Source organism: Chiroxiphia lanceolata, chromosome 3 (genome assembly GCF_009829145.1).
Source record: "Chiroxiphia lanceolata isolate bChiLan1 chromosome 3, bChiLan1.pri, whole genome shotgun sequence".
NCBI classification, from domain to species: Eukaryota; Metazoa; Chordata; class Aves; order Passeriformes; family Pipridae; genus Chiroxiphia; species Chiroxiphia lanceolata.
In genome coordinates, this window is record NC_045639.1 from 54484852 (window position 1) to 54511887 (window position 27036).

The 27036-nt window shown below is 37.4% G+C and overlaps 1 protein-coding gene across 5 annotated transcripts in view; it reads left to right on the forward strand.

Annotated features, from left to right (window-relative positions):
- SNX9 (sorting nexin 9) overlaps positions 1-27036 on the forward strand; it is a 60453-nt gene that overhangs the window by 25226 nt on the left and 8191 nt on the right. For 3 of the 5 annotated variants that reach the window (XM_032683066.1, XM_032683063.1, XM_032683064.1), the window contains exons 5-13: positions 10886-11069; positions 11833-11986; positions 13654-13738; positions 14300-14425; positions 14711-14828; positions 17534-17664; positions 18470-18573; positions 21219-21322; positions 24015-24092. In XM_032683066.1, coding sequence (XP_032538957.1) covers positions 10886-11069; positions 11833-11986; positions 13654-13738; positions 14300-14425; positions 14711-14828; positions 17534-17664; positions 18470-18573; positions 21219-21322; positions 24015-24092 — 1084 coding nt within the window. The remainder of the gene's footprint in view (positions 1-10885; positions 11070-11832; positions 11987-13653; positions 13739-14299; positions 14426-14710; positions 14829-17533; positions 17665-18469; positions 18574-21218; positions 21323-24014; positions 24093-27036) is intronic. The other 2 variants (XM_032683067.1, XM_032683065.1) reach the window with 1 other exon arrangement.

Genomic DNA, 27036 nt, shown 5'->3' on the forward strand with positions numbered 1-27036 from the left:
TGCAACATGGATAGGAAGCAGATTTCTTCAGGCCCTTTTTTTTTTTTTTTTTAATAGCATGAACCATCCTGTTGTGTGGTCAGGATTTTATGTCATAAGTTATTTTCTTTTCTCAAGTCTTTTTTTCTTTAACTGAGTTCAATAACTGCTGTATGGTTATATATATTTTCTAAAAAAACTAGATCTTGATTTAAAGACTGGTTCTTCAGATTCTGACATATATCTGGTAGTTTTTTTCAGTGGCTTATTGCTAATGGGAATTTAATTTGTACACTAGGCATTTGGGCTTCCACTTTTGGCTCTTAGGCATTTCTCCCAGGTCAGAGAGCTCTCTACTGCAAGGTATTTTTTCCTTGCAAAAATTCTATGGCTAATTGTCTTCTTAATGAAGAAATTCTATCTGTTTATCCTGTCTGTCTCATGTAAGACACTTTTTTACTTCTCTCAGGAAAAAAGCAAGCTTTCTTCTGCAGTCACTTTGATCTTGTGACTTGTCTGTAAAACAGGTGCATTGCTCCTGTGTACTTCGCATGGTGTCAAACAGATGTGACATTGCTGTGCAGGTGTGGAAACACCCGATATGTAAAGATTGCATTGGTTCCTCTAATACTATGTCAGCAGGTTATACTGAGTTCCTCACCCCCTGCATACTGGCATCTCTTTTAGTGCCACTGCTAATGAGAATATAATCTTCTGCTTTGTTGTTATGACCCTTCTTCCTAGATGTATTACGCTGCATTTGGTTATGATAACATTTATATTGTGTAACAAGAGTTCGCTGAGACACTTGGGATTGTTTTGTGTTCAGATGCTCAGTTGTAAGCAATTGCCATAGCCTTTTCAAGTGCTTTAATAACTGACTAGGTCAATATACAAAGCTTTTAATTTTAAATGAAACTCTTGTTCAGGCTATGGAGAGTGAAAAAAACCTGACAAATTATGTGTCAATGTAAAGGGAATTGATGCTGGAGGTGGCACAGTAGTGGAAACTAAAATGTTCGCAAATAGATTAGTCTGGTAGATTATGTAAGAAATAGCAGTATTCCTAAATGCTGATATTTTATGGTATCTTATATTTTATAATAACATCAGGGGTCGAAAGCTTATTCCAAGAAATCTTTATAAAAGCAATTCTAAATAAATAGGATGGTTTAGGATTTTTCTTACTACTTCTGCATTGAAGAAATTCCTTTCTGTAAACATTAAGTCACTCTAACATAGACATAGTTACACAATGCCCCAACTCCCCAATTTCAATAAGCCAAATGTTTTAATTCTTAGAATTCCTTCCATTCTTCTAACAATAAGTAAAAAAACCCCACAGGTTGTTGTGTAGTTTTTCAGTACCAAGCTTTATTAAAAACAACAGATCTGGCTGATTTGAAATGTGAGTGTGGTGCTTATTCATTTTCTATTTTTAAGAGACCAGTTAAGCCACAGTGGTGTGCTTTAACCCTGGTAGTCATCTCAACCCCCTCATCAGCTTGCTTATTCCCCCCTCAACGGAATGGGGGAGAAGGATAAAAATGTGGGAATTCAAGGGTTGAGATAATGGCAGCTTAAAAGGTAAAGCAAAAACTGTGCACGCAAACAAAGCAAAATAAGAAATTCATTCATTACTTCCCATGGGCAGGCAGGTGTTCAGCCATCACCAGGAAAGCAGGGTTCCATCATTCTTAAGTATTACTTGGGAAGACAAATACCATCACTTGACTATCTCTTCCTCCTTTGTCCCCCATTCCTTTTTGCTTTCCAGGCAAACAAGAGGCTTTTGATTTCCTAGTCTGGAAAGTGTAACTTTTTGATGTTAAGAAAACATCATTGACTCAAACACTGCCCTACTCCCTGACTATCTTTTCCTAAGAAGGTTTTTTGTCGTTGTTCAGTGAATAATCTCCTGAAAAGTAATTAATAAGCAATAATGACAAGCAGTTGTTTTTCCTTTCTTCATGGATAAAGCCTTAATAAGCACAGCAACACTTTAGTAGTGTACCTTACCTGGGTTTGCCACAGATGTAAAGTGGCAGTAGAAAAGGGACACAGAGATACATTCTAAGGAGAAGAATTCTACCTGACCCTTGGCAGTTCACTCTCTCCAGCTCATTTCTTGCATCAGTGGTGTCCCAGCAATGGCTGCTTTGGTAAAGCTTGCAGCTGCTCTTTTGAAGAAAGATATCTGTAAAAGATACTTGGGACAGGAAAGCAATCAGAGGAAGCAATGAAGCTAATCAAACACAAAATGAGGAAAAAAATTTACTCAAGGTGACTATTTTTACACTCAGCAGAAGATAAGCAGATAGGAGAATTTAATGTTGCATCTGCCCATAACATTTGTGGTTTATTGTCCAAAAAGCTTTAGAAACGATTCAAGAAAATACAAGTTAAGGAAGCCTTAGTCGCCAAAGATGGAGGCTGTTCTAGGCTTTTGTGTGGGTCTTGTCTTGTTTTGACCTGGTAGCCCTCAAGTAGAGGAAGCAGAGGGAATGAGAAATCTTTCCTCTCTGTCAATCCTCTGTTCCTCTGAGCGGCAATGCAGGGTGCTAATTTTAGACTGTCATCTGGAACAGCCAGTGAGTAAGTATATCAGCACTATGTTTTTTCTGTTTTTTAGAATTGCATATAAATAGTAAAGTAATTTACCTCTAAACTTTTCTGGTATTGGAATAATACTGGCAATAATGACGCTGAAATAAATATAAATTTTGTCAGGTTAAACCAAATGAACCTGAAAAATACAATGAGTACAAAAGTTCTCGTTTTTGATGAAAAATGAATGGAGATTTTTTCTTATGTAGTATTTCTTTGATGCCAAGGGGCAGTAACAATAATGGGTATCCACACTTTTGCACAGTGCTTCTCATTGCAGTTGACCAAGAGGTTATTAGCTTGATGACATTTGAATGCTTCATAATTTTACTATGTATGGAAATACAATCATTAATGTAAAATTTATTCTGAATTGTCTCCTCCAGCTGGGTTGGTTTGGGGTTTTTTTGTTGTGGTCAAGACTAGTACATCTTCTCAAGTCATAGATGTACTTGCATTTATTTTGCTCATGTTGCAAGTTCAGAAGCTGCTGTTTTAACAGCAATTATTTCTCTCCCCATTCTGTACCACAACTTGTGGTGGTTTTTAATTTATCTAACTTAAAATGCTTTAACAGTTGTGAAAAAGTATCAACTTTCTGTTTTAACAGTAGTGTTTATCTGAATTATTTAGATTTTGCTACAGCCATATTGGCCCAAGCTAGTTCTTCTTATTAAGAAGTTAAAATGCTATCTGTACAGTAATCTCATTAGTGGTCTGTAAGCAGACTTAGCCATAATGTAGTCCGGCTGTTTACAATCTAAGTAACATACAGGTTTGAACATAGGATAGGAATACTATAAATTTTAATATATTGTATATTTTAGTTTGTATGGTTTCTTCTCCCTTCCCTCTAGGGCTCAGTCTAGCCTTTTTTTTTCTTTTTTTTCCCCCTCTCTGCAGAATAGAAAGGTAGTATTAAAAACTTATAAATGAAAATAGACTGGAGTACTGCCTGTCTGTTTCAGGGTGGAAGTGGATCATCAGCTATGTTGACGTAAGAGCTGTAGATGTGGCTTCCCTATATTTTAAAATAGTTCATGTAGCTAACTCTAAGTTGCGTTTCTAGAGGAGTTTGTTCCCTTTTCTTGATACTGATTCTCTAATCACCACCAAGTTTGTTTCTGTATGAAGATGGCTGTACAGCTCTTCTTAGTTCAGGATAAAATAAGTATCCTGAGAGTTCATGGTTTTGTGAATTGCAGATTTTTCAGTTAATTGCTGTTGACCTTAGAGAATCCATGTTTTGTGTTCTTAGTTATGTTGTGGGCAGAGCAGTAAGGCCTCATGAGTAGATGCAGGAAGCAACTAACAGAAACCTCTCATGTTTGTTTTGTTTTATCCAGTTGTAAGTGTGAAATCACTGGGGTAGTTTCTCTCTCGGAAGAAAAATACACTCCTATGTGTAGAAAACCCTTTCCCTTCAGAAAACTGTGGGACTTATGTACAGACAGGATGAATAAATAGTAGTGGAAGCACATAATTTGATGTGCAGGAGTTGAGGCAACTGAAGTTACCTGGTGTGTAGACACAAGTTGTTGAACATGCATAAGGAGAACACTAAGGAAGCTATTCCCATAATTTTACCTCATATTTTTTACGTTTTTTGCAACTTAGTGCTGAAAAGGCAAATTGACATTGTTAAATTTGCATACTGTAACACCCCCTCCCCTCTCCCCTTCCCGGAACTGCTATGAGTAGCGATAAATGCTAAGATTGAAAAAAATAGACGTAGCACTGCTATTAAGAGCGCACTGTTCTCCTTTCGTGCAAATTTTGAAATGTGTGTTATTGCATTCCTTTAACAGCATTTCCATTCTCTGACAATTCTGTGTGTGTAGTAAAGTAGAAGTATCGCCATGGGAAATGTAACTCACTTCTATTTGGTTTAGTCCAGTTTATCTTGTTAAACCACTATGTTAAATTATCTTTAAAAATATGTGGGTAGGTTAACTATGAGAGTTACAATTACAATTGTAACTTCTAGTTCCTGTTACAGATAATGACAGTGTAACATCCTCTATTGAAACGTGTAATTTGAAAGCAATTTTTCCCCCTCCCTCATCTCAATCACAATATTGCATTCAGACCTGTAACAGGAATTTGTGACCAATTCTTGTTTAAGTACAAGGCAATGGCTTCTCTACAGTATTGCAAATAGTGGCTTGCTTGCTTTGAAATGAATCACATTCACATATTTAAAAATAACCATCCAACACATGGCAGTGATTGTACCAATTCCAATTATAGAGTTGTCTTGAGCTTTTTTGTGGATGACCCAGTGAAATGCAAAGGCTCAGGCAGGAAGCTGTTAAACTGCTGTAGTACTGTGATCACTCCCCATCTTCAACTGCACCATACCCTGAGGCAAAATCTGATTATTGAAATAGTTTTCCACAATTTAGAGTGTTGGCATGCTTTTTTTTCTTGTGCGATTCACAGAATCACAGAATGGGTCAGTTTGGAAGGGACCACAGTGGGTCATCTGGTCCAACCTCCCTGCTCAAGCAGGGTCATCCTAGAGCACATGGCACAGGATTGTATCTAGATGATTCTTGAATACCTCCAGTGAGAGAGACTCTACAGCTTCTCAGGGCAACCTGTTCCTGTGCTCAGTCACCTGAGCAGTAACGAATTTCTTTTGCATGCTTAGATGGAACTTCTTGTGCATCAGTTCCTGCCTGTTGCCTCTTGTCCTATTGCTTGGCATCACTGAGAAGAGCCTGGCTCCATCCTTCTGACACTCCTCCTTTCAGATACTTACAGGCATTGATGAGGTCCCCTCTCCATTGTCTCTTCTCAGGGCTGAACAGGCCCAGCTCCCTCAGCCTTTCCTTGTAACTGAGACAACTTATTGTCCACCAAGAGGACCCCCAGGTCCCTCTCCTGCTTTCCAACAGGTCAACCCCCAGCCTGTACTGGTATCCAGTTATTCTTCCCCAGGACCCTGCATTACCCTTTTTTTTTTCATTTGACTTCTTATTTCATGAGATCATAACTTGTGATCTAGCAGTTTGTCACTGACTATATAAAGAATGTTTTAACTTGATAATGCTGACAATTTTGTCAGCCCTCCTATGAGCATTTCTGCTTGCTTGCACACTCACAGTGGCAGATGGCATGCATGGGTTGCACAATTCCCTTCAGCTCAGCAGGGGGCTTACTGCAGTATATAGTTTCCTTCCTGATTTTAATTTTTATTGTTCACTGAGCACTTATTTTAAAGTGGAATCATGGGCATTTGCAATTGAAAGTGGTAAGCTAAAAAACCTTAGCCAATAATACTCTCCAACTTCTCCTCCTCCAAAAAGAAGGCAACAAGGGTAACCCCTGTCCTCTGTTTCCAAACAGAAATAGGGAGTGCTTTTCCCAAAAAAAGGAAGGATAAAGCCTTATTTAATTTTTGTAGCCTGATCCTGGGATGTCTAGAGAACATCAGAGAGAAACAGGGAGCCTTTCTTCTCTTTCTGGCATTGCTGTGATTGGTACTTGAAAAACTGTCTGAAATTTCTCGTCAGTGTTTCAAGAAGGAGCCATTAGGGATTGAAATCAGCTCAAGAGAAGATGAGGATATAAAGAAATTATTTGATTGCCATTTAGAGTAACAAAAAAATAAGCTTGATGGAGCTCCATTGAATAAATGTGTATAGGATTTTTAGTGTCTGAAATTTGAAACTAAGCAGACTTTAATTTAAAAAAAAAAAAGCATTTCCTTTAGCCAGTGAGGGTGACAACGTGTTTTACCTCCCCTTGTCCCATCACTGAGTATTATTTTCTCAAGTCTAAATTATGTATTTTTCTAAAAGAACATTTTGTACTTCAAATATGGAATTTTTTTTGAGCTGAATCAGGAGTTGATAGGGTGACAGGAGTGGCTGAGGAACAAATAGATTCCTAGGACAGCATTGCTGCTGCCTCCTTGTCAGCTGCTTCTGGAGGTCCTCATGTTGCTTTCATGTATTTATCCACAGGAACATTCTAGTATGATTCTTTTAGGTTGATTATCTGCTAAAATCTAGCCCATCTCCATTTTCGCTTTTCCTAGAGCATTTCTTTAAGGATGTGTAAGTTTTTAAGTTGTGCTATAGGAAAGAGGGCCTTCCTTCAGAATTGAAAAAATGTCCTGCACCACAATGCTAAGGTTATGATTTACCTTTAAGAAAGCTTAGCCATAAAATCTCATGGGTATGGCAGCTACTTCAGTTATCTGCTAATATAGGCTTTTAGCCCTCTGTCTTTCTTCCTGGAGCAAAACACTTGATTTTTAGGGTGACTATCTATGAATTCACTTACTTTTTTTTTTAATGTGCCTGTCAGAGACTGTTAGCCAAAGAACTGAAGTTTAGTGTAATGTCTGAGTATGCCTAAGGCTTTGTTTCCATGCAGGTAACTAAGGCAGCTGTAAAACTGGAGAGGTGTGTTCATTCCTGTGAGCTATTTGGCTGAGCCACCATGACTTTTCTTGTGTTTTCTGCCACTGCTCTGTACTGTTTGTCTCTTTTAAATCCTCCTTCAAGAGCATAAGCTTTGACTGTCCTGAACTTCCCTTGATCTGATCAGACTTACTTTCTCTATTCACTGCTTCAGCATGGCTTCTGTCTCTCAGAGTAGATTTCAAGGTGTATTTCTTACAGTTGGAGGTCGTTATTTTTGATGACACAGTTACCTAGGTATTTTTAGTTACTTAAATTAGTTTTAGCATCTGAGCATTGTTTTTGTTTTGGCTTTTGTCCCTCAGGAGTAGAATGGATGATTTGTCTCTTAGGAGCATGCATTAATATGAGGAAGGAGTCTGCCAGGAACAACTTAGTTGGCTATGAGATCAAATAAAGATTTTTAGGCAGGGCAGAGGGAAACCTCAGTGCGTTACCTTAGTTTTACTGTCTATAGCTTTGGATTCTCTGGAAAATAGCAAATATGTCACTTTTCCTATTTAATTAATGATTTATTTGGTAAAGATACTGATATTCCACTCCCAAGCTGAGTATTTTTCTGTTTGGTGGAATTTTTTCTCATTCAACTATTATTAGATATAGATTTCTCTTCCCATCTCCTAGTCCCCTGCCAGTAACGATCTGCTTCTGTAGTGGTTTCGAATCTGCCCTTAGTGGAAGACTCTTAAAATATTCAGTAATGCTTCCCTCTGTTGTCCATTCCCCATATAGTCTTTCTGTCTTGTTTTTCCTCCTAGAACAGTAGAAGTGAGCAAGTCCATAGTACCTCCAAAAAGGAAAATCAGCTGCCTTTTAGGGGTTTGTCCTTGAATTTGATCTCAATGTACTTGTTTCATGTTACCTTTGGGAGCGAAGAGATGCAATGCTTAATTTGAAGGCTGATTAGTTTCTTAGTTGTGTGGTATGGCATTTTTTGGTTTGTGCTTGCATTTGAGATTGCTTGCATACTTGGATATTAGGTGCGTTGTATCAAATAATATTGACTAAATATCAGTTTCTTGCAAGGACTGTTCACATTTTTTGCGATGCCTAAGAAGAGATCAGAGGGTTGTCGATTTCAGTTATGGAAAACTAAAGGTGTAAGAACATGTAATTTAATCACTTGCAAAATACTTGCTGGTTTAATTAGGGTATTCAACCAGAGCCAGGCCATACCAGTGGCTTCTTGTATAGCATTTGTCAGCTGCTGAAATCCACAGAACTGCTGACTGGAGCTGAGGTTACCCTTTTAATAATTGATGTGTCTTTATTTGGTCTTCCATGATGCCCAGGAACCTTGAGGTTGACAAGCCTGATTCCTGAACCCTTCTCCATGTTTACTGATTCTTGACCACCAGTTAGGAGTGTCCGCAGTGTGTAGGCGAACATCTCAAGAAAGTTGCAAAGAGTCCTGCAAGTGCTCTTTGAAAATTGTTGTCTGTATATATAGATTCCTAACCCACCTCTTGCCCTCTTCCCCAGTGCCTCAGAAAGAGATGTGAACCCTCTGGCTGAAAGGAACTGAGGGGGAGTAGCCTATTCCACCCCTTTTATAGCTTGTGGGCAAGACACCTAAGGGCAAGAGCTCATCCCAGAGCTTTCTTGGACAATTCAGAAGTAAAATTTTCTGATTTGAATAGTGCTTCCATATAGGTACACAGAGATAAGACATCTGAGAGTGCAATTTAAGTAATACAATTCCCATTGCTGTACAGAATCTACTGTATATCAGCAACTATCTGCAAGTTTGATGATTGCTCTTGACAGTCATTCTTTAGTAGTGTACCCGGTGTTAATATTATTGCCTCCTCCTTGTTTTGCAGCAGATTTTGAGGTTTCTTTGCTGCCTACTCATGTACCAGATTTCACATGAACTACTACAGAGAAGAGGAAAACTTTACTCAGTCTTCTGGCAATCATCCCACTTCTGGGCTTTGATTTGCTGGTAATCAGCACACCATATATTGTGGAAGTATAGGCAAATTAATATTATGCAAACTATTCTTTTCTAGGTACTCTAAGTTATGTTAGAAGCAAGCATGCTTTTCCGTGTGGTTGGGCCCCAGTGTATGTGTTTTCATTTAGCAAAGATAGTGAACTCTAACTAATGCTATGTATGGTTATTTCACTTTACATAAACTCATGTCAGGTGAACATCACAGGAAGAGAGCAGACTGGTATAAGCTACCAGCAACTTCTTTGTAATTTGCTGAGAGTAACACTGTGTATCAGCTAACCAAGAATTAGGTAGACCTCAGTAGACCCTGAGGTAGACCCTCCACTACAGAGTAGTGATCTTGCATCAGTTTCATCCTTAAAAAAAAAAAAAAGTCCCCAAACTGTCCATATAGAAGCTGTCCACATAATCTCTCTCCATCAGTTCCTAGAGACCCACTGTCTCTTATGAGTCTTCTGAATGGTGATTTTTTCCCCAGGGGCTTGATCTTAATTTCCAGATCCTGGGGATTGTGAACCTAAAGGACAGGTGTTATATGATACCAGCATCATTTTCAAGTCTTTAAGGTTAGATAGTGTCTGTGAAATCTGAAAAACTGAAGTGAGAGTTCTTATTCCTAAGTAGTATATCAAAGCTGAAATGAGAGGAGAGAATGTTTAGTGGAGAAAAATGGGATGTGGAGTAGCTGTACCTTTTTTCTGTAAGAAAAAATTATCCAATATTTTTGCAGATAGTAATTTGGCTTTTAGTGGGAGTTCTATTAAATTTTCTGTTCCCACAAATGTTCTGAGATACATGTAAATGTTATAGTCTAGTAGCAATTAATTTATATTAGGCATCTCTTCTTTGATATGCTGCTTCATGATGAAAGTAATGCACTAACTTCTTTAGGATTTGAGTCTTCCATTTACAAAACCCAGTTTCTCTCTCTGCTGAACAAGACAAGCCTTCTTGGCTTTGTTTGCCTTCTTTCCCCTTCTCCTCTTCCTCTTACATTTTGGCTATGTGGGTTTTGATATGTGTGCAATCTTTTCTTTCTGCCAGCAAGAGTCTGTACTAAGTGTCTGAAGCAGACTGCACTTAACTAGTCAATGTTTTTTCAAAGTGTAGTGTTAAAATCAAGGAACTGAGCAGGATTAACTGGCAGATGAACTTGACAAATTGATGCAGTAGTTAGAGGCATGTGTGCTCTACACTCTTTCACTGAGGTTTCCACCTCCACAACAGCATCAGCAGAAGGGTATATGTGATTACCTTCACCACAAGCTTATGCTGAGAGAGTAGGTCTCCAGGGAGATGCCAGACTGTTCCCTGGCAGATGTTTGTTTCCTTCTCTCATCTTCACTGTGAATGAGTTAAGCTCTGACAGGGTAGCTCAGCAGATTGCTGGCCTTAACTCCCTAATTGTCATATCAATAGTGATGATGTGAGTGGGCAGATTATTATTTGCTTTTAGTAAAAGCAACTAATCTGAGTTTGTTAAAATAAGTATTTGCAAAAACCTAATCCTTGACTTCTGAGTTCCTGTTTTAAATGTTCTAATTAGTCCATGGCTTTAGTTAATTAATAGTTCACATGCACCATACTTATGGTGTCAGAGTAAAATAATTACCATGTGAGATTGCTTCCTAACACTTGCAACGGACAGGGTAATTTCCCTGAGAAACACTCTTATTAGTATGTATTGGTGTTACATTGATGGAAAGCTGGTCATTTTTTCCAGGTGCTTGCTGCATGTAAGAGTTGTGTAGCTGGAAACATAAGATTTGACAGCTGCTCCTAAATCAACAAGTGCTAAATGCAAACTCATAGCCTATTAGCAGGAGATCAAAGACTTCAAGAGGAAAGTACATGGTTTTACTCATTTCTTCAGCAATTGCTTCTTTACTTTTGTCTTTATACGATGTAGGCAAGCATTGCCAATGATCCTTGGTCCAGCTGGAATGTTGGGAAGTCTGGGAACTGGGATAATGGAAATGCTATTGACAGCTGGGCAACGAAACCTGAAAGTGCAGCTGGCCAGAGAAACAGTGCTTCAAATAACTGGGAGGCAGCAACAGCATTTGGTCATCCACAGGCTTATCAAGGACCAGGTGTGCTAATAATGCTCTTATTTTTTTAATAAATTAGAGTAGGTGGACAGTAGAGGTAAGAATTATTTAATCTTTCGTAACTACAGAACATGCTTTATTAAAAAAACAACGAAACCAGTTTCCTAGGAGCACATTGCCACATGGGTAATCTGAACACTAAAATAATAGTGTTTTTGAAAATGAAATAAATTTTTTTAAAATCAGATCAAAACAGACACATGAAACTTGCATGGAAATCTGGCAAACTAAAGTCTTGTGCGTACATGATCTATTCTCAGGCATGTAGTTCATCTTGCATAACTGGAACTTTTAAACATCCTTGAATATTTGCCCTCGGGCTTGTGAAGAAGTAGTCTCTTAAATACTTAATTTAAATAAGTGACTAACCTTTCAGAAGGCTTCTCTACTTTTTGTAGTAAAAGCCTAAATTAAGAGGTGAACCCATAACTGGGGAATGCTAACTTGGATTCTGTGAGTATGGAACCCATTGAATTAATCTTAAAACACCATCATCTTTTCTTTCTTATTTTCTTTTTCCTTTTGCTCTCCCTCAATGGATTTCTAGTGTACTGCTTTGCATGTTGTATTTGGTGGGGACAGTGGTAATTGAGGAGGAATCATAAAACAGAAGGCTGAACTAGATCTTAATATATTTACCTCGTTGATTATTTATTTGAGTGCTGAAGTACCTGGTTCTTCTTATGAAGAGAAATTATTTAACTTTCTCCTTTTCCCTATCCCCTTGCCCCCTCCTGTACTTCAGCAGCTGCTGATGACGATGATTGGGATGATGACTGGGATGACCCAAAATCAGCTTCACCGTCTTACCTTGGTTACAAGGAAACTGAGGCATCAGAGGCTGGGGGGGTCCAGCGTGGAAATTCTCGTGCAGCTGCTATGAAGTTACCACTTAACAAGTAATTGAAAATGCAGGGGGAATGTGTATATATTGAAGAGGACTGGAATTTGTCAAGATGTGTAAATGTGTGACATTCAACCTTCTTGAAATATGCAATGTAAATATTACAGTTTTGGGTTAGAAGAGAAGATGGATTTGTAGTTCAGCGTACTCCATGAGCAATCAGAGGACATGACAGATCCATGAAAGCTTGAAAGTGCATGACAAAGTTGTATAATTATTCAAGGTGTTATACAGGCAAAGGACCCTTTCACAATGTCTGAACTTCTGGACCTACTGGTCTCTAAAATGTAACTGTCTTTTGACAGTTTGTGTTCTTAATGAAAAGGAAAGGTGATGGATGTCTTATCCATGCAGTAGAGACTGATCAGAGATGCTGCCCCAGAGTTCCTGAGCAATTTGAGTTTCCAGTGGGAAAAGGTTCTGCTCTACTGTGTATCATCCAAGTTGATTCCTCAGCCATAGAAAGTTTGATTATTATATAAAAATCTTCCAGTAGCATCAAGCTTTGTCAGGGCTATACTAACATTATTTTATGTTACAACTTAATGTTTGTTTTCTAAAACTACTGTTACTCTTAGAGCTACTGTGTAGTAATCTCTAAGTGGATAAAAGCAGAGTGGAAAAAATCTTAGAATAATGGTTCCTTGGGTGTGTAACTAATATCAACTGTCTCTTCATGACTATTTGTTAATTTTGTTCATCAGTGGGTTTTTTGTCCAATGTTGCAAGAGTAACTCTGCATCGTTGTGGCATCTACTTGTAAACCCACAAAAATGCCTTATTTAAGAGTGTTATTTGTCTGTGAAGTAAGTCCCATTTTACTCGTTATGTTTCTGCAAGCAGGCAGTAGGTTGGCAATACTTCGAGGGCTAATTATCTTCCTAATTAGAAAGAGCACTACAATTTACTTTTTATAAAGCTTTTTATAAGACTTCAAGGATATTACAGTGATTTTTGTGCAGATTTCTTTCTATTCAGTGGATAAATGATTCGAGATAACTCGTTGATAAATCTGCTGTTTATCATTCTTTCAGAGGTTTTACTTGTCATAATATGAAATCTCAGGTGCATGAGCATCTGTGTGTGTGTGTGTGTATTTTCAGAGATGGTGGGCTGCAGGGGAGTGACAGATGTTACTGTGTGTCTTCCTATTATGTTTGCTCTGATGGACTGCAGAGCTCAAATAGCACTTTGCTCTGGAAGAAGGGGCCCGTATTACACACACACATACACACACACATACACACACACATACACACACACATACACACACATACACACACATACACACACATACACACACATACACACACATACACACACATACACACACATACACACACATGCACACACATGCACACACATGCACACACATGCACACACATGCACACACATGCACACACATGCACACACATGCACACACATGCACACACATGCACACACATGCACACACATACACACAAAAGAAAAAACTGCATGTCAGTAGCTAAAAGTTTTCTGCTTTTTTCAGGGCAAATTGTTGGTTGTTAAAGTAATTCACATTAATTCTTTTCTATACCTGAGAAATACTTAGGGGTTTTTTTTCCGATAATGGCTGGTAATTCTGCATATGTCAAATAAAAGATAATATGGAATAAACTTTTCACTTCATTTTATTGTTAGATTTCCTGGATTTGCAAAACCTGGAATGGAACAGTATCTGTTGGCAAAGCAGCTAGCAAAACCCAAAGAGAAAATTCCCATAATTGTAAGTTGGGGACATGTGTGCAATTTTTCTCTGTGGGTGGTGTGCTTTGTTTTGGGGCTGGGTTTTTTGTTTGTTTGCTTGGGTTTTTTAATCCTCCTCATCCTTCCCTTTTTTTCCAACTGAACTTTTATACTCAGGGTTGCTATATGTATTTGGGTCAGAAGAAACTGACACTGAATATATAATTAGAAATAGAACTGTCATAATAAAACAGGTAAATGTGTTAATGATGATGATGTTTATTATTTTCAGTACTATGGTCAGGTCGTTTTCTGATCTAAAAAACAAACTCTTCTGGATATATGCTGTTTTGTGAAATGTGGCTGAAAAAGCCCTGGAATTCATCACTGCTTCGCTGTTTGGGAAGAATTGTAAAATACACAAGATAAACTCAACTGTGGTCGATCATCCCTGCTTGCAAGAAACCCCTCTATTTCCGGACTCTCAATCTCTCACTGAAATCAATGGCAACTGTCAAATGAAGAGCAAAGATATTTGTCTCCTTGTTTGCAGCTTGTACAACATGATATATTTAAAGATAATATTTGCTGTTTCTTACAGATTGGTGATTATGGCCCCATGTGGGTGTATCCTACCTCTACATTTGACTGTGTGGTGGCAGATCCCAAAAAAGGTTCTAAAATGTATGGTCTCAAGAGCTACATTGAATACCAGCTGACCTGCACTGTAAGTGTATCTGAAACAGGATCTTTTGTCTTGCAAATATGTGTCATTTTTACACATAAATAATACAGTTTGTGTGACTTGGTAAGAGCATCATAAGAGTAAGTGGTAGTTGTCATACTTTTTTTCCACAAAGAGTAGTGCTTTGTTCTAACATTTCAAGTTCATCTGTAATAAGGCTCTAAATCATAAATTGTATTTACATTCTGTGTAGTTACCATTCTGGTCATGTTTCATGTCACCATCTGTAGATGTCTGTCAAAGTTCAGAGCTGTGTTTCTCTTACAGAACACTAATCGGTCTGTCAACCACAGATACAAGCACTTTGACTGGTTGTATGAGCGGCTCCTGGTTAAATTTGGATTAGCCATTCCAATCCCTTCTCTTCCAGACAAGCAAGTAACAGGTAATATTCATGGTTGTGAATTCATGGAATGGAAAATAAAGAGATCGCTTTTTTTAAGGTTCAGTTATTTCTTACTGTTTGTTTTTCCCATTACTTTTAAAGAAGGTGTCCAAAACCCCAACCTTTCATCATTCAAAACTTATGATGAATTGTTATGGCCAATTGATCATAAAAGATCAGTACTAAGAGAATAATTTCAGAAGTCAGGTTTAATTATCTAGTCCAGTGATTAAAAAAAAAAGGTAATTAAAAGCAAAACAAAACAACCCTCCCTAAATACTACATAAGATAATATTTATTACTGGAGAGAAGAGATAACTATTTGTGCTGCATGTTTGCTGATTGTCTGGACAAATGTTTTTAAGTGGAGTTTTTTGATCTGGTTTTTTTTTTGGGGGGGGGGGGGAAGGGGTACATTGTGTTTTATTTTGTTCGGGTTTTTTTCTTTTACATTTGATTGCACATATGTTACATTGTCAGAGCTTTGAAGCAAAGCTCCCAGAAGAAAGGGAGCATCCCCACACAAACTGGCTTTTTCACTCAGAAGTGAAATGTTGCAGTGTTTCTCCTCTTGCTTGATTTCACACTTGATTTAGAAAGCATCTTTCATTTGTATAGCATTCTGCTCTGGTTTGATGTCAGTTCAGCTTGACCAAACTCTCTGAACCTTCTGGAAGTCCTTTGCTCTGACTTCAAGAAAAGTGGGATTGGACCCTTTAAATGCACAGAAGTTCAGTCATTGCAATAGAATATGGCAATGCCTAAGATTTTCAGAAGTCTCTGGCTTACTTTCTACAAGGACATTCTAGAATGCAAGAAAAGAATGGACACCTGTATAGGATGGAATTGCATTACTTTTACATATTTCCTCTTGTATATTTTCTGGTAAGAGTTTTTATACAGTCTGTAAGACAACCAGCCAAAACCAAATATACAAGTGCTGGCATGTTGCCAACCACATGGCTGTGGGCATCACTGAAAATGCAGCAGCTCTGCTGTGTTTGAAGAAAGCTAAGCATTGATGAAGTTGCTGGGATAAATGCCGAGGAAACTGAAAAGTGAGGAAGTGACTTCTTCCCCTTGGCCTCGTGTTTAGAATTGACCAGCATTTTTATTTAAACATGTGCATGTGGACTAAAAGGAAACCAGAAGACCTGATGGGGTCTCTAGATTTCGTTGTTACTGTAACTTAAGAGACTCAAGAGTTTGGCATCACAGTTAAATGTTGCCTGTGGATTTCCATCTTCTGGAGTCCGTGGGAGAGAGTAACTTCCCTCGTGCTAAAAATGAAAAGAAAAGCATGTCTCTTTTTCTGAAATACTACAGGGATACTCTGGGGGAAAATGGTGCTTATCTTTCACTGTGTTTAGGAGGCTTCTTTCCGAAGATTGTCTAGAGAAATATTTCTGTCTGTTGGTCTTGAGGAAACAAGACTCTTTACAGACTGACTTTGTTAGTGTCCTTTTTTTGCTGCTGATGATATACTGAATGACCAGTATGTAATTTCCAAATGTTACTGTTCTGTTGCTTTGCATTCCTTGCAGGAATGCTGTGGAGATTTCTGTATAGGTTAAAGATGAAATAAAGTATTACTGAAGGGTATATAATGATGATTTTTTTTTTTTTTTTTGCTAGTTTGCAGGAAAAGGACCCATACCCAAAGTTCATTTTTCATTAGTTGTGTTCTTTATTTGCTAGTGTTGCTAGTTTCCATATTTGCCATAAATATAAATAAATAAATAAAACCAAACCACAAACAACTCACCCTTGTAGAACTGCTGCCATAGTAACTATACAGTAGAATTATATTGAAAGAGTACATGCGTTCAAGGCTTGTTATCTGTGCTGCTATGGAAATTAGAAGAGTTGGGTGCTGGAGGATTCTCTCATTCCTTTCAAATACATCCTATTCACTGTATGCTTTAGAAGTCTGATGTCATGCATTTTTTAAAATTATAAAGGATTCTCTCAAGAAGACAGTTTTTGTTAAAACTAAAAGGTTCTTACAAATACACAGTGATGATGCACTACTGGTTTTTAAAAAAGTGGTTACTTTTTTAGTTTGTGTTAAAAATATCTTTACAAAAAACTCAGTTACACACTTACATGTATGTAGACAGTTTATGCATATGATTTATTGAGATTTTTTTACTTTTTCCCCAATTTACCTATAGGGAAATATATTTATAGGACGTGCTGCTTTTTTAAATCTGTGATTTGATTTGAACAGTCTAATTTCAGTGCTTTGTTAGCTAGTACATGACAACTTGTAAAGTAATTAGCTCCTTTTTCTCCAATGTTTGAGCCTTACATTGTCCATGAGTTTACCAGACTGAATCAGAAAAATATCTGTATTCCAAACCTGTGGCTAGTTTCTCTCTTGGTCATCTGAATACCTAATTTTTCCATCCAAAAGTTTATTGGGTTTTTTTACCCAAAAGTGGATTTGAATTGTGGGTGGATGTTATGGTTTTTTTTATATTTCATGTCAGTCTTAAAAAGGAGGACTCTTGGTCAGTAATGACTATACTGTAATTTAAGGTTGTTCTGATTTGTCAGCAATATTTCCTTCTTGTAAGTTCTGAGTCATTAAATGGTTAATAACTCACCAGATGAATTACAGGTTCTGTTTCAGTTTAAATTAAAGAAAAAAAATTGAGGGTGCTAGAGTAGAAATGTAATAATTACTGCTCAATATATAACAGGGCGCTTTGAAGAAGAATTTATCAAAATGCGTATGGAGAGACTGCAAGCTTGGATGACGAGAATGTGTCGCCATCCTGTTGTCTCAGAAAGTGAAGTTTTCCAGCAATTCCTCAATTTCCGAGATGAGAAGGTGGGAGATAAAGTTCATACACAGACTGAGGCACTGCTGTCCCCCTCAAATTTCCCTTCAAACCAAGAGTTCAGCTCTGTAGTCGCCTTGTTTGCCTCATACTGCCCCTGTGGGCAGTAGTGACAGGCTGGAAACTGCTGCATTTCCTAACTCAGCTGAGTGAAGTGATCAAAACAAGGCATAAAGTTGCTCATGTGAAATGCTATATACCATTCCAACAGAGTTGTGCTCTTCAAAGTAGCTTTATTGCCAGTCTTTTAAGGGACAGTTTGTGTCCTCCATCAGAGGACAGAATAATACATAAATACTCTTTTGGCTGTTGCCTTGCTCTTATCTCTGCTGGATTTACTAATCACTGTGATCCTCTGAGTGGTACTGCTCTGCTAACAAAAGCTACTTCATAGTAGATCTAGGTTGTGTCTGATCCTGTATTGTATCTAAAAAAATCCCCTCCCTCAAAACCACAATTTTTCACTGAAATGGGTTGTCAAAGCATTATGCTGCAGTCTGATATAAACAGCCATTTTTTATTACACATACACATATTTTATTTTATACTTTTTTTGAGAAAGAGGTTTTAATATCTTCACTAAATAATAAATAAAATAAATAAACCTTCAGTAAATAATGGTTTCTTTATGGTTGAGCTCCAGCTCTGTTATAAATGAGGAAATAAACAGGAAAACTCTGCTTCTTTCTCCTCAAAATAATCACACTTCTAAATACACATAGATCTTGCTCAAAGAGTAAATTATCCAATTTGGTCTTAAAAACCTCTTTTGTCTCTCTTTTTTTTTTTCTTAAGGAGTGGAAAACTGGAAAGCGGAAGGCAGAAAAAGATGAAACTGTAGGAGTCCTGATCTTTTCTACCATGGAACCAGAAGCTCCTGACTTGGATATGGTAGAAATGTAAGGTGGTTTATTTTTGCATGGGCATTATGTATCTGGGTATACAACTGTTACTGAGCTAATACAAAACTCAAATAGTAAGTGTGCAAACATATCCATGGATTTGAAGAGATATTCATCAAGGCAGAACTGAAAAACTGTTAAAATATGAGATTTTCATATCAAGCCCTCCAAAGCTTGGTGGAACTCCGTGTGATGTCTCTTTGACTTCAGTGTCGGAATACTGATCCTAAAACAATTTATGTAAACCTAGTCAATGGAATAGAGTACTATCAAATCCTACGGAGTTATGTTTTATACTGCCATGGAAGAATATTTTGATCTCTAATCCTCCAACAATAGAAAAAAGTGCTAGATTTACCAAGTAGCTTAGGATAACTGTAGGTGGACCAATAAGGAAAACAGTGTTTCTGTAAGATAGTTGTATATATTGCACTCACAGTATGATTCTAATATCTGTAATCCATGGAAAGCTATTAAAAATTAAAAGTGATTTAAATTACCAAATTTCAGTTTAAATGGGTTAATACATTTTTTGAGATATCCTTCTGGAAGTTCAAATGGATATATTTATTTTATATATGTATATGTTGTACATTTCTTAATGTATAGTTCTCTTGGTGATAGACCTTTGGGTTTCATAGTGCGAAAGATTAGATTTATTCTGCAGCCTTTATTTCACTCCTTTAGGCTTAATAATTTTTCTTATAGGATCTGTAGTATGCATGACATGCATTGCTTGCTGTTGTAGAACACAGAACCTTTGTGTCGATAAACTAGATAGAAGTTTTTATAGTAGCAAAGCAGTAATGTACCTACAACTGGAAATATTGCAGCATAGGCTTTACCCAAGTAATTCAGTGCATATTAAGACAGGTATAATAGCTGTGTGGTAGCAGATCTGTACTAGTCAAAAATATGGACATTTTTAGGTCACTTCCACTTTGAACATGAGGATTTCAAACTTGACTACTTTTCCTAAGTGATGTGGTTTATGTATATCCCAGTGGCATAAAAGCTGAAGGGGTGAACGAGAAGGAAGATTTCATGCATAGGGTTTAGAAGAGAGTATGTACTACATACAGAACCCTGGCAGAGAGCGACCAGCATATGGTCTGCTAAACAGTTTGTCCTCAAATAGGGAGGGGAGACAAGCAGCCTGTGGGGAATGCTCACCAGAGGGTGTGGGTTCCTGACTGGGGCTGGCAGCCTGGATTGGTTCTGAAGACCTATTTCCAAGCAATTGCAGGGGTGGCTGTAACATCTCAAATGTCCACATGTTCTAGTGCCTGGGAGTGCTCTTAAAAGTGTATGAGTGCAGTTGAAAGCCATTACTCCTGTAAGCGGACAAACCGTCTTGTTCAATAATTCTTAGGTTCTTCAGTGCAAAGATACTATTTACTGAAACAATTTTGTTAATACTTTGACAGTCCTGTGTTATCCTGGTTTTGATTGAAGGGTGATAACCCTGTGCTGGTTCATGAGCTCTTTCTGTGATCATGATACCATGAAGTACATGAAGTACATGAAGTACATGATCATGAAGTACAGAAAATTAAAAGATGTTTTGCTATTGGGATAAGGGGAGTAAAACAAGAGTCTCTTGGAAAGCCCAGGTGCTGTTTCTGTGCAAATAACTCTTTGTGTAGGGTTTCCAGCTGAGGAAGGAAGTGCTGGTGGGGAGGTGGCAGCCTCTTAGTTGTTTGGGCCACAGCTGGAGCTGCTGCCGAGGCTCTAGGGAGTTGCTCAGTGTCACCTTGCTATGAAAGCTGTCTCATGCTGCATTTGGCTGAGAGTATTTGTAAGATCTGATGCAGTTTAAATAACTATCATTGAAAATTATAAATGCTTAGTTTTCTTCTGTAGAGTTCACAGATCGTTACTGTGTACACAGAGCTGTGTTAATGGAAAACTTTGATAGCTGCATGAAAACATGCCTAAAGAAGAGTAAAAAGGCACGTACTAGTTCAGAATTCTCTTTTGAGCATCACTGATTTTTTATTTTTTTTTTTGCTCCCTATAATACAACTCAGCACAATGGTATTGTCAATATAATATCAAACTGTGCTTATATGTTTCCCTGGGAGAACTGCTACATTACTGTTATTCACCTATATTAGACTTTCAGTAAAACATCTGGAACAGTTACTTTCTTAATGTTTTTTCATTGTTGTATGAATTTTACTACTTCTGTTACTCTAACATGTAAATCCCACCAATGTGGGGTCCTTATATTTAATTGTTAAGTGCTCTAGGCATACATCATCCTCAGATCAGATTTTGCTGTTCTGTTATGATTTGATCTCATTGGGGAGGATATTTAGGTATTTAGGCAGCAGCTTTTCTTTTTCTTTTTTTTTCTTTTTTTTTTTCTTTTTTTTTTGGAAGGTGCCTAACCATAACAGGAATGATAGTCCAGTACCTTGTCTCTAGCAGAGGGTGAAAAATAAAATGAACAATGCCTCTATCTAAAGAGGGGAATTCTGAACTCAGTGAAATGGCAGAGATTTGAAGGAATTTATTTATTTCTCCGATATGTTTTTAAGACCTAGTTGACACTACTAAACATTTCAGTATTGTGTTTAAAGTTAGCATTATGCATCTATTAAACTGTTTTTTGTTTCTGCTTTCTTAAAATGCCACAGAGAACAGAAATGTGATGCAGTGGGTAGGTTCACCAAAGCAATGGATGATGGAGTTAAAGAGCTGCTGACCGTGGGACAAGAGCACTGGAAGAGGTGTACAGGGCGTAAGTGTCCTTCTGAACTCAGCAGTCATTTCTGTCTTGGTTTTTCTCTGGTTGGTTTGGTTTTTTGTTGTTATTGTTGGTTTTGATGTCTATAATTCAAGGCACATCTTAAAACTAAGGGAAATCCTAAATTATAATGAGAATTGTGCAGCATTCTGGCTGCTATCAGTATCTGAGAGTATAAATTGTGCAAGTTTTTTGTTGGTATGTTTGCTGTGGGTTTTTTTGTTGGGTTGCTTTTTTTTTTCTTTATCTCATAAGAGAAATATCTGGTCCCTGCCCATAGGTTTAAAAATATTCAAAGTTAAATAATTCTAGCAATGTAGCTAAAGCCCTTGTAGGATGTGTCCACATATATTTGTCATTTATCTACATTTTAGTGACATGGGCAAAGTAGACTGTCTATGTGATGAAATCATAAATAATTGCATCTTATTAACCCCTTATTTAGGATTATTGCATGCCAGGAGGAGTGATTTAAAGATGAAATGAGTTTAAGAGAAAAAGAAAAGAAAAACCAACTTGATTCTAACTTAATCTTTAGCCCAATTCTTTTTTTTTCCTATCTTGTCTCTTCCTTCCCACAGATATTTAGGGTTGCAGAACTTCACACCAAGTCCCTATGACTCTGCCTGGGCTCTAATTTCCTAGTCCACAGCAGTGTTCAGTGTTTGTGGCCACCACAAGGCAGCTATTGAAAGGAAGCAGGTACTACAGCTGAGGATCATAATAAGAAACATTTCAGGGCAGGCTGTAGTGTCTGGCAACCAAAGATCTATCACATAAATCTCCTCAAATCTCCTTAAGTTTTTTCCCCTCCTTTTAACTCCCACAAAAAAACATTGCCCCCAGACTTTGGAGTAAGTACATCTCCTGAGTTATCTTTTTGCCTCTTTCTAATCTAACACTGCAGTTGAATATCTGGGGCTGACCAAAAAGGATGGGAAGTATAGAAGCCCCATCTCTTGTGGCAGTGATTACACTAGACTTGAGCATCTATAGGATGTTAACTTTAAATTATTTATGTTTCCCCACTTTGAATGAGAGGGTTTCCTTCTACATGTCACTGACATTCCTGCTGGTCAAAAATAGTCTAACACATTACACAGCTCTAACATGGTACAGATCTTGCTTCATTAGGAAATTATACTGAGAGGAAAGTGGAGAGCAGGGAAGGAATAAGGTTCCTCAAATGAGACTAGAAAAATGGCATTGCTTTGCAGTTATAGAAGCAATGATCAAACAAAGGGCTGGCTGTGACTTGTGCTTACAGTAGAAATTCAGTATTATTTTAACCGCTAAAATCTTCCTACACTTATGATACTAGTGCTTAAGATATTGAATGACTCTTCTAATACTTACAGCTATTAATTAGTTAGCATAAATGCAGTAATACAATTATGATTGTGTCAAAAAAATTAACTTTTAATTTCCAGACATTCATACTGAATACAAAAAAAGAGACAAGTAAATTGGGACATGCAAAACTGAAGAATTTTATTAGTCTCTTAGATTTTAAGCTCCCTGTCAGCTCTAGTCCTGACTCTTAATCAGAAGTATTTTTGGCACTTCCTGAGCAATAATTACATGCCTTCCATTCAATGATATTTAGAATTACTTGCAGTGAAAACTTCTTAAATGCAAGTGAAAAGAAACCAATCTTCACTGAAGTTTACACTGGGAATTCAGTAACAATTTAATGGCCGATAAGAGAATTCTAGTAGTCTGAATTTGACTTGTTGTATAAGACATACCAGTTCTCATAAATAGTCTAACTTCTGGACAAGAGCTTGATCACAGATAATCAATAAAATTATGTAGTTTGGGGGGCTTGGTTTTTGGTTTTGGTTTTTGTGGTGTTTTTTATACCACACAAAGGGGTTCTTCTGTAAAAATCAGGTTGTAATTAATGCTAGGGCAGTTAAAAACCTTCTATTTGCTTGAACAGTGTACCCTCTGAAAACAAATATTTAATAAGAAAATCCACATCTACTTGGGTTTTTTTCTGCTAGCATAGGTAGCTTATAAAAAATTGCTTTCGCTTTTCAGATTGCTTTTTAAGCTTCTGGAGTGGTGCTATTCAAAGTGTTAATAATGAATGCATTCATAAATCACAGCTGATTGAGTTAATTGTGATGAAGCAATTTATGCATGCATGTTCAATAAATAGATTATAAAAAACAATTTTATTATTCAGATACTTGCATTAATTTTTATCCCTAGGTAATCTTCATTTCTGGTGCCTTTAAATATAAAATTGATGATTTGAGGAGAGTTTAGACATTATAGGTCTGTATAATAATCTCTTCTCTTAAAATCTCCATATCATGCTCCTGCACTTCCCCTCTTCCCCCATGAGGGGGAGGGGAAAAAAAATCTCACCAATTGCTTAGGAGAACTGAGCTAGGAGTGCAGTGAATTTTTTTTGTTTTCTAATAGCATTCCCACGCTGTTCCCCTAACTGTACCTTTCAAGAGTACAGATTGCAATTTCTTTATCCAGTTTTGTAACATGTGTAGCAGGGGAGGGGGTAAGAACATGATTGTAAATGTGTCACTAGAGGAAACATGAAACTTGGTTTTGACATCTGCTTCTATCAAGTTTTGGAAATGCTGCAGATTTAATCTCACTTACCCTTATGGGTTTTTTGCTTCTGTTTCCCCTCTTTTCCTTATCCTTTTCCCACTTTCAGCACTACCCAAGGAATACCAGAAGATAGGAAAAGCATTGCAGACCCTGGCACTAGTCTTCAGCACTAGTGGATACCAAGGTACTTCTATAGCTTCATTTGTACTTTAAAAGAGGTATTTCAATTGTATCATTCTACTTTTTTTTTTTCTGAAGACCTTAATGCTTTCCTCTTTGAGCTTTAGATGTCAAACATGATTCTGGAAAACATATTGAAAACTTGTTTCCCTGTATATATTATAGGGTTTTCATATTCTAGTTTGCAGTCTTGTTTTCTCTCACTGTATAATCATGTGGTGTGTTAGTGGTGGTGGAGGAGTTTAGCTTGATCTTTTAATATATAATCTGGTCACTGACCTCACTGACAAAACCTGCTGTAGCATTTTTTGTGATTTCAAAAGGAAAGGGAAGAAAATGTGGCACTGAAAATAGTTGTCACAGAACTATTGTGTGACTTCATGATACAACAACTCCACATGAGGATGGAAAACTTATTACAGTATTTTGTAATGGATTATGTGGGCTGGAGGGTTGGCTACTGTAGCCTTTTCTTGTCCTTCACCCTTGCTTCTCTTCAAGAGCCCTAAAATAGAGCCTGTCATCTTAGGTATGAAAGTTGTGGGAGGGAAAAGGAGGGCATCAATTGCTCAAAGTTCTTCTAAAATGTAATCTTTAGATCAAACTTCAAATCCTGCTTTGATGTGTTAAGCTTTGCTGATGTTTTCCACATAACTGGAAAATATTTCCTCATATATAGAGGAAGCCTATTGAGTCATTTTCCTCTGGATTTCTCCTTTCAAATGTGTTTGACTTTTGGGGTTTTTTTCTAGACTTGACAGCAAATTTGCTCTGTTCTAAAACCTTATATGTTGTAGCGTAGAGGCTTCCTGAAATGTTTCTGTCTTTGAACTATTAGTTGACCAGTACTTTGATTACTCATTTATCTCTTGCTTTGTACTCTTAGAACATTTTGCCCCATAAACCATTTATTAAAGTACAACCTTATGAAACTGGAAGCATTGGAAATAGACATAGTCCCTGTAATCTGCTCTCATCTGTGTCCTGTACTTCAACAGGATGACTGCTTAGTTAGAATTGGAGCACAGCATATTGCCTAAAAAGTTACTTTTGGATGTGAGAATGAAGTAGAGGATTTGCATGGTTATGTACTCTTAGCATGGGTTAGAAAACTGTAAATCCTAGCTGGATAGAATGTGCAGCAAGAATTCTTGAAAAAGGACTGAAAATTGCTTGAGCTATGACACACATTTTTTGCCAGGGTAAAGGGAAAACAATATGGCTTAAAGCAAGGATACAAAATTGCAGATCAGCAAGTGAAGGAAAGCTTCAATTTGATTTCCAGCATCTTCGAATGGTGTGAAAAAATAGATCCCATGATGCTTGAGAACAAGGCAAGGATGTCTTTGCCGTTTGCCCAGTTGTGTCTGGTTGCACCCTAGTATCTTGTTGCAGAAAGTTCCCTTCCCACACATGCCTTTGCTCTGATTCCATAGATTTTGCTCTTTTCAATAACTGGTATACCAGTGTATTTTTTTCTGAATTAATAATATATAGGATTCTTTATTTTTTAATTGGAGTTCCCAGGAAGAGAGAGCAAGTACAATGGACATGTGGCTTTTAAAAATCTTCATCACTGCCGCCTTCACTTTGTGCTGCCTGCTGTTCATGTACAATTTCACTTGATCATTCCATGTGGTACAGGTCTGTGGATTAAGCAGATTCTGTGCAAGAGATGTAAGCACCTGGATTTAAACCGATAGGATGCAGCTTTCCTGATCTCAGTATTTAAAAGAGGGCACATTCCTTTAAATGAAGAAGTAGTATCTAGGCTGAGTATGAGGTATGATTTTTCTGGACCATCAGTAAAGAGGAACAGCTCATTCAGCCATGCTTAAAGGCACTCAATTCACTTTCTGTTGGGAACTGAATCTCTTCATCCTTGCCTTTTGGTTTTGGTTTGTTTGTTTGTTTTGAGGGTTTTGTTTGTTTGTGGGTTTGTTTGTTTGTTTTGAGGGGTTGATTGGTTTGTTTAAATACTAGAGTTCCAGAAGTTCAAGCATACTGAAGATTGCAGCGACTGATTTGATGACACAAACACTTCCAGCTACCGGTAGCTGACTTCTGACATACTGAATACACTGTTAGTTGGTTCATTTGCATGGTTAGGATGGGACGTATCTACTGTCCTTACCAGTTTCATTAGTGCTGCCTGTTTGCTCTGCAAATGCTTACTGCCTTTTCTGATTTCCAGCCTAAAATGTTTAAGATTGCACCAGGCAAGATGCACTTGTTAATCTGACTCGCACAAGCTCTTTTTCTTGTGCTACAGAATGAGCCTTATCAATTAGTTGCCAGCCACAGTGCATATTAGCAATCTGTCCCCAGTATTTGCAGAGGCAAAGCTATTAAGGACACATTGAGAGGTTCTGATTTAAATTGTCCATGGGCCTATATGCTGTCCAATTGGTTTTAAGAATGTGTGTGTGTTTGGCAAGTATGATCCTTGTCTAAAAATGCATATTGGACAGCAACAGAACATGTCTGGAAGTGTCTTTCAGCCTGGCAGTTATGTTGCCTATCTTACTGTATCGTATGATGCTCTTAGGTCAACACAGCCTTAAATAGGCTCAAATAGGAGAAAAAAAATGATTTCTTTAGCAGTGTTTTGTTACTGGACTTTAGTTTTTAGGATCAGTCACTTTCCCTCAAAGGTTTTGAACTGTATGAAACCAGTCTAGTGGAAAGTAAGAATCGATTGATAGACCTGAAGCAACATTCAGTCATTGTTTCCTTTAGGACATGCTAAAATGAAGGGATCCTATATAATAAATCTCTAACATAGATTAAACCATATGTTGTAGTAAAAGAAGATTCTAATGTTCAGATTAATTGTTAATGAAATCAATGGTAATTTTCAATGAAGTCACTGACTAATATCTATAGAATAAAAACAATAGTTCATAAAAGACTGACCCCTGCCTAATATCAAGACATTTTTTTTTTCT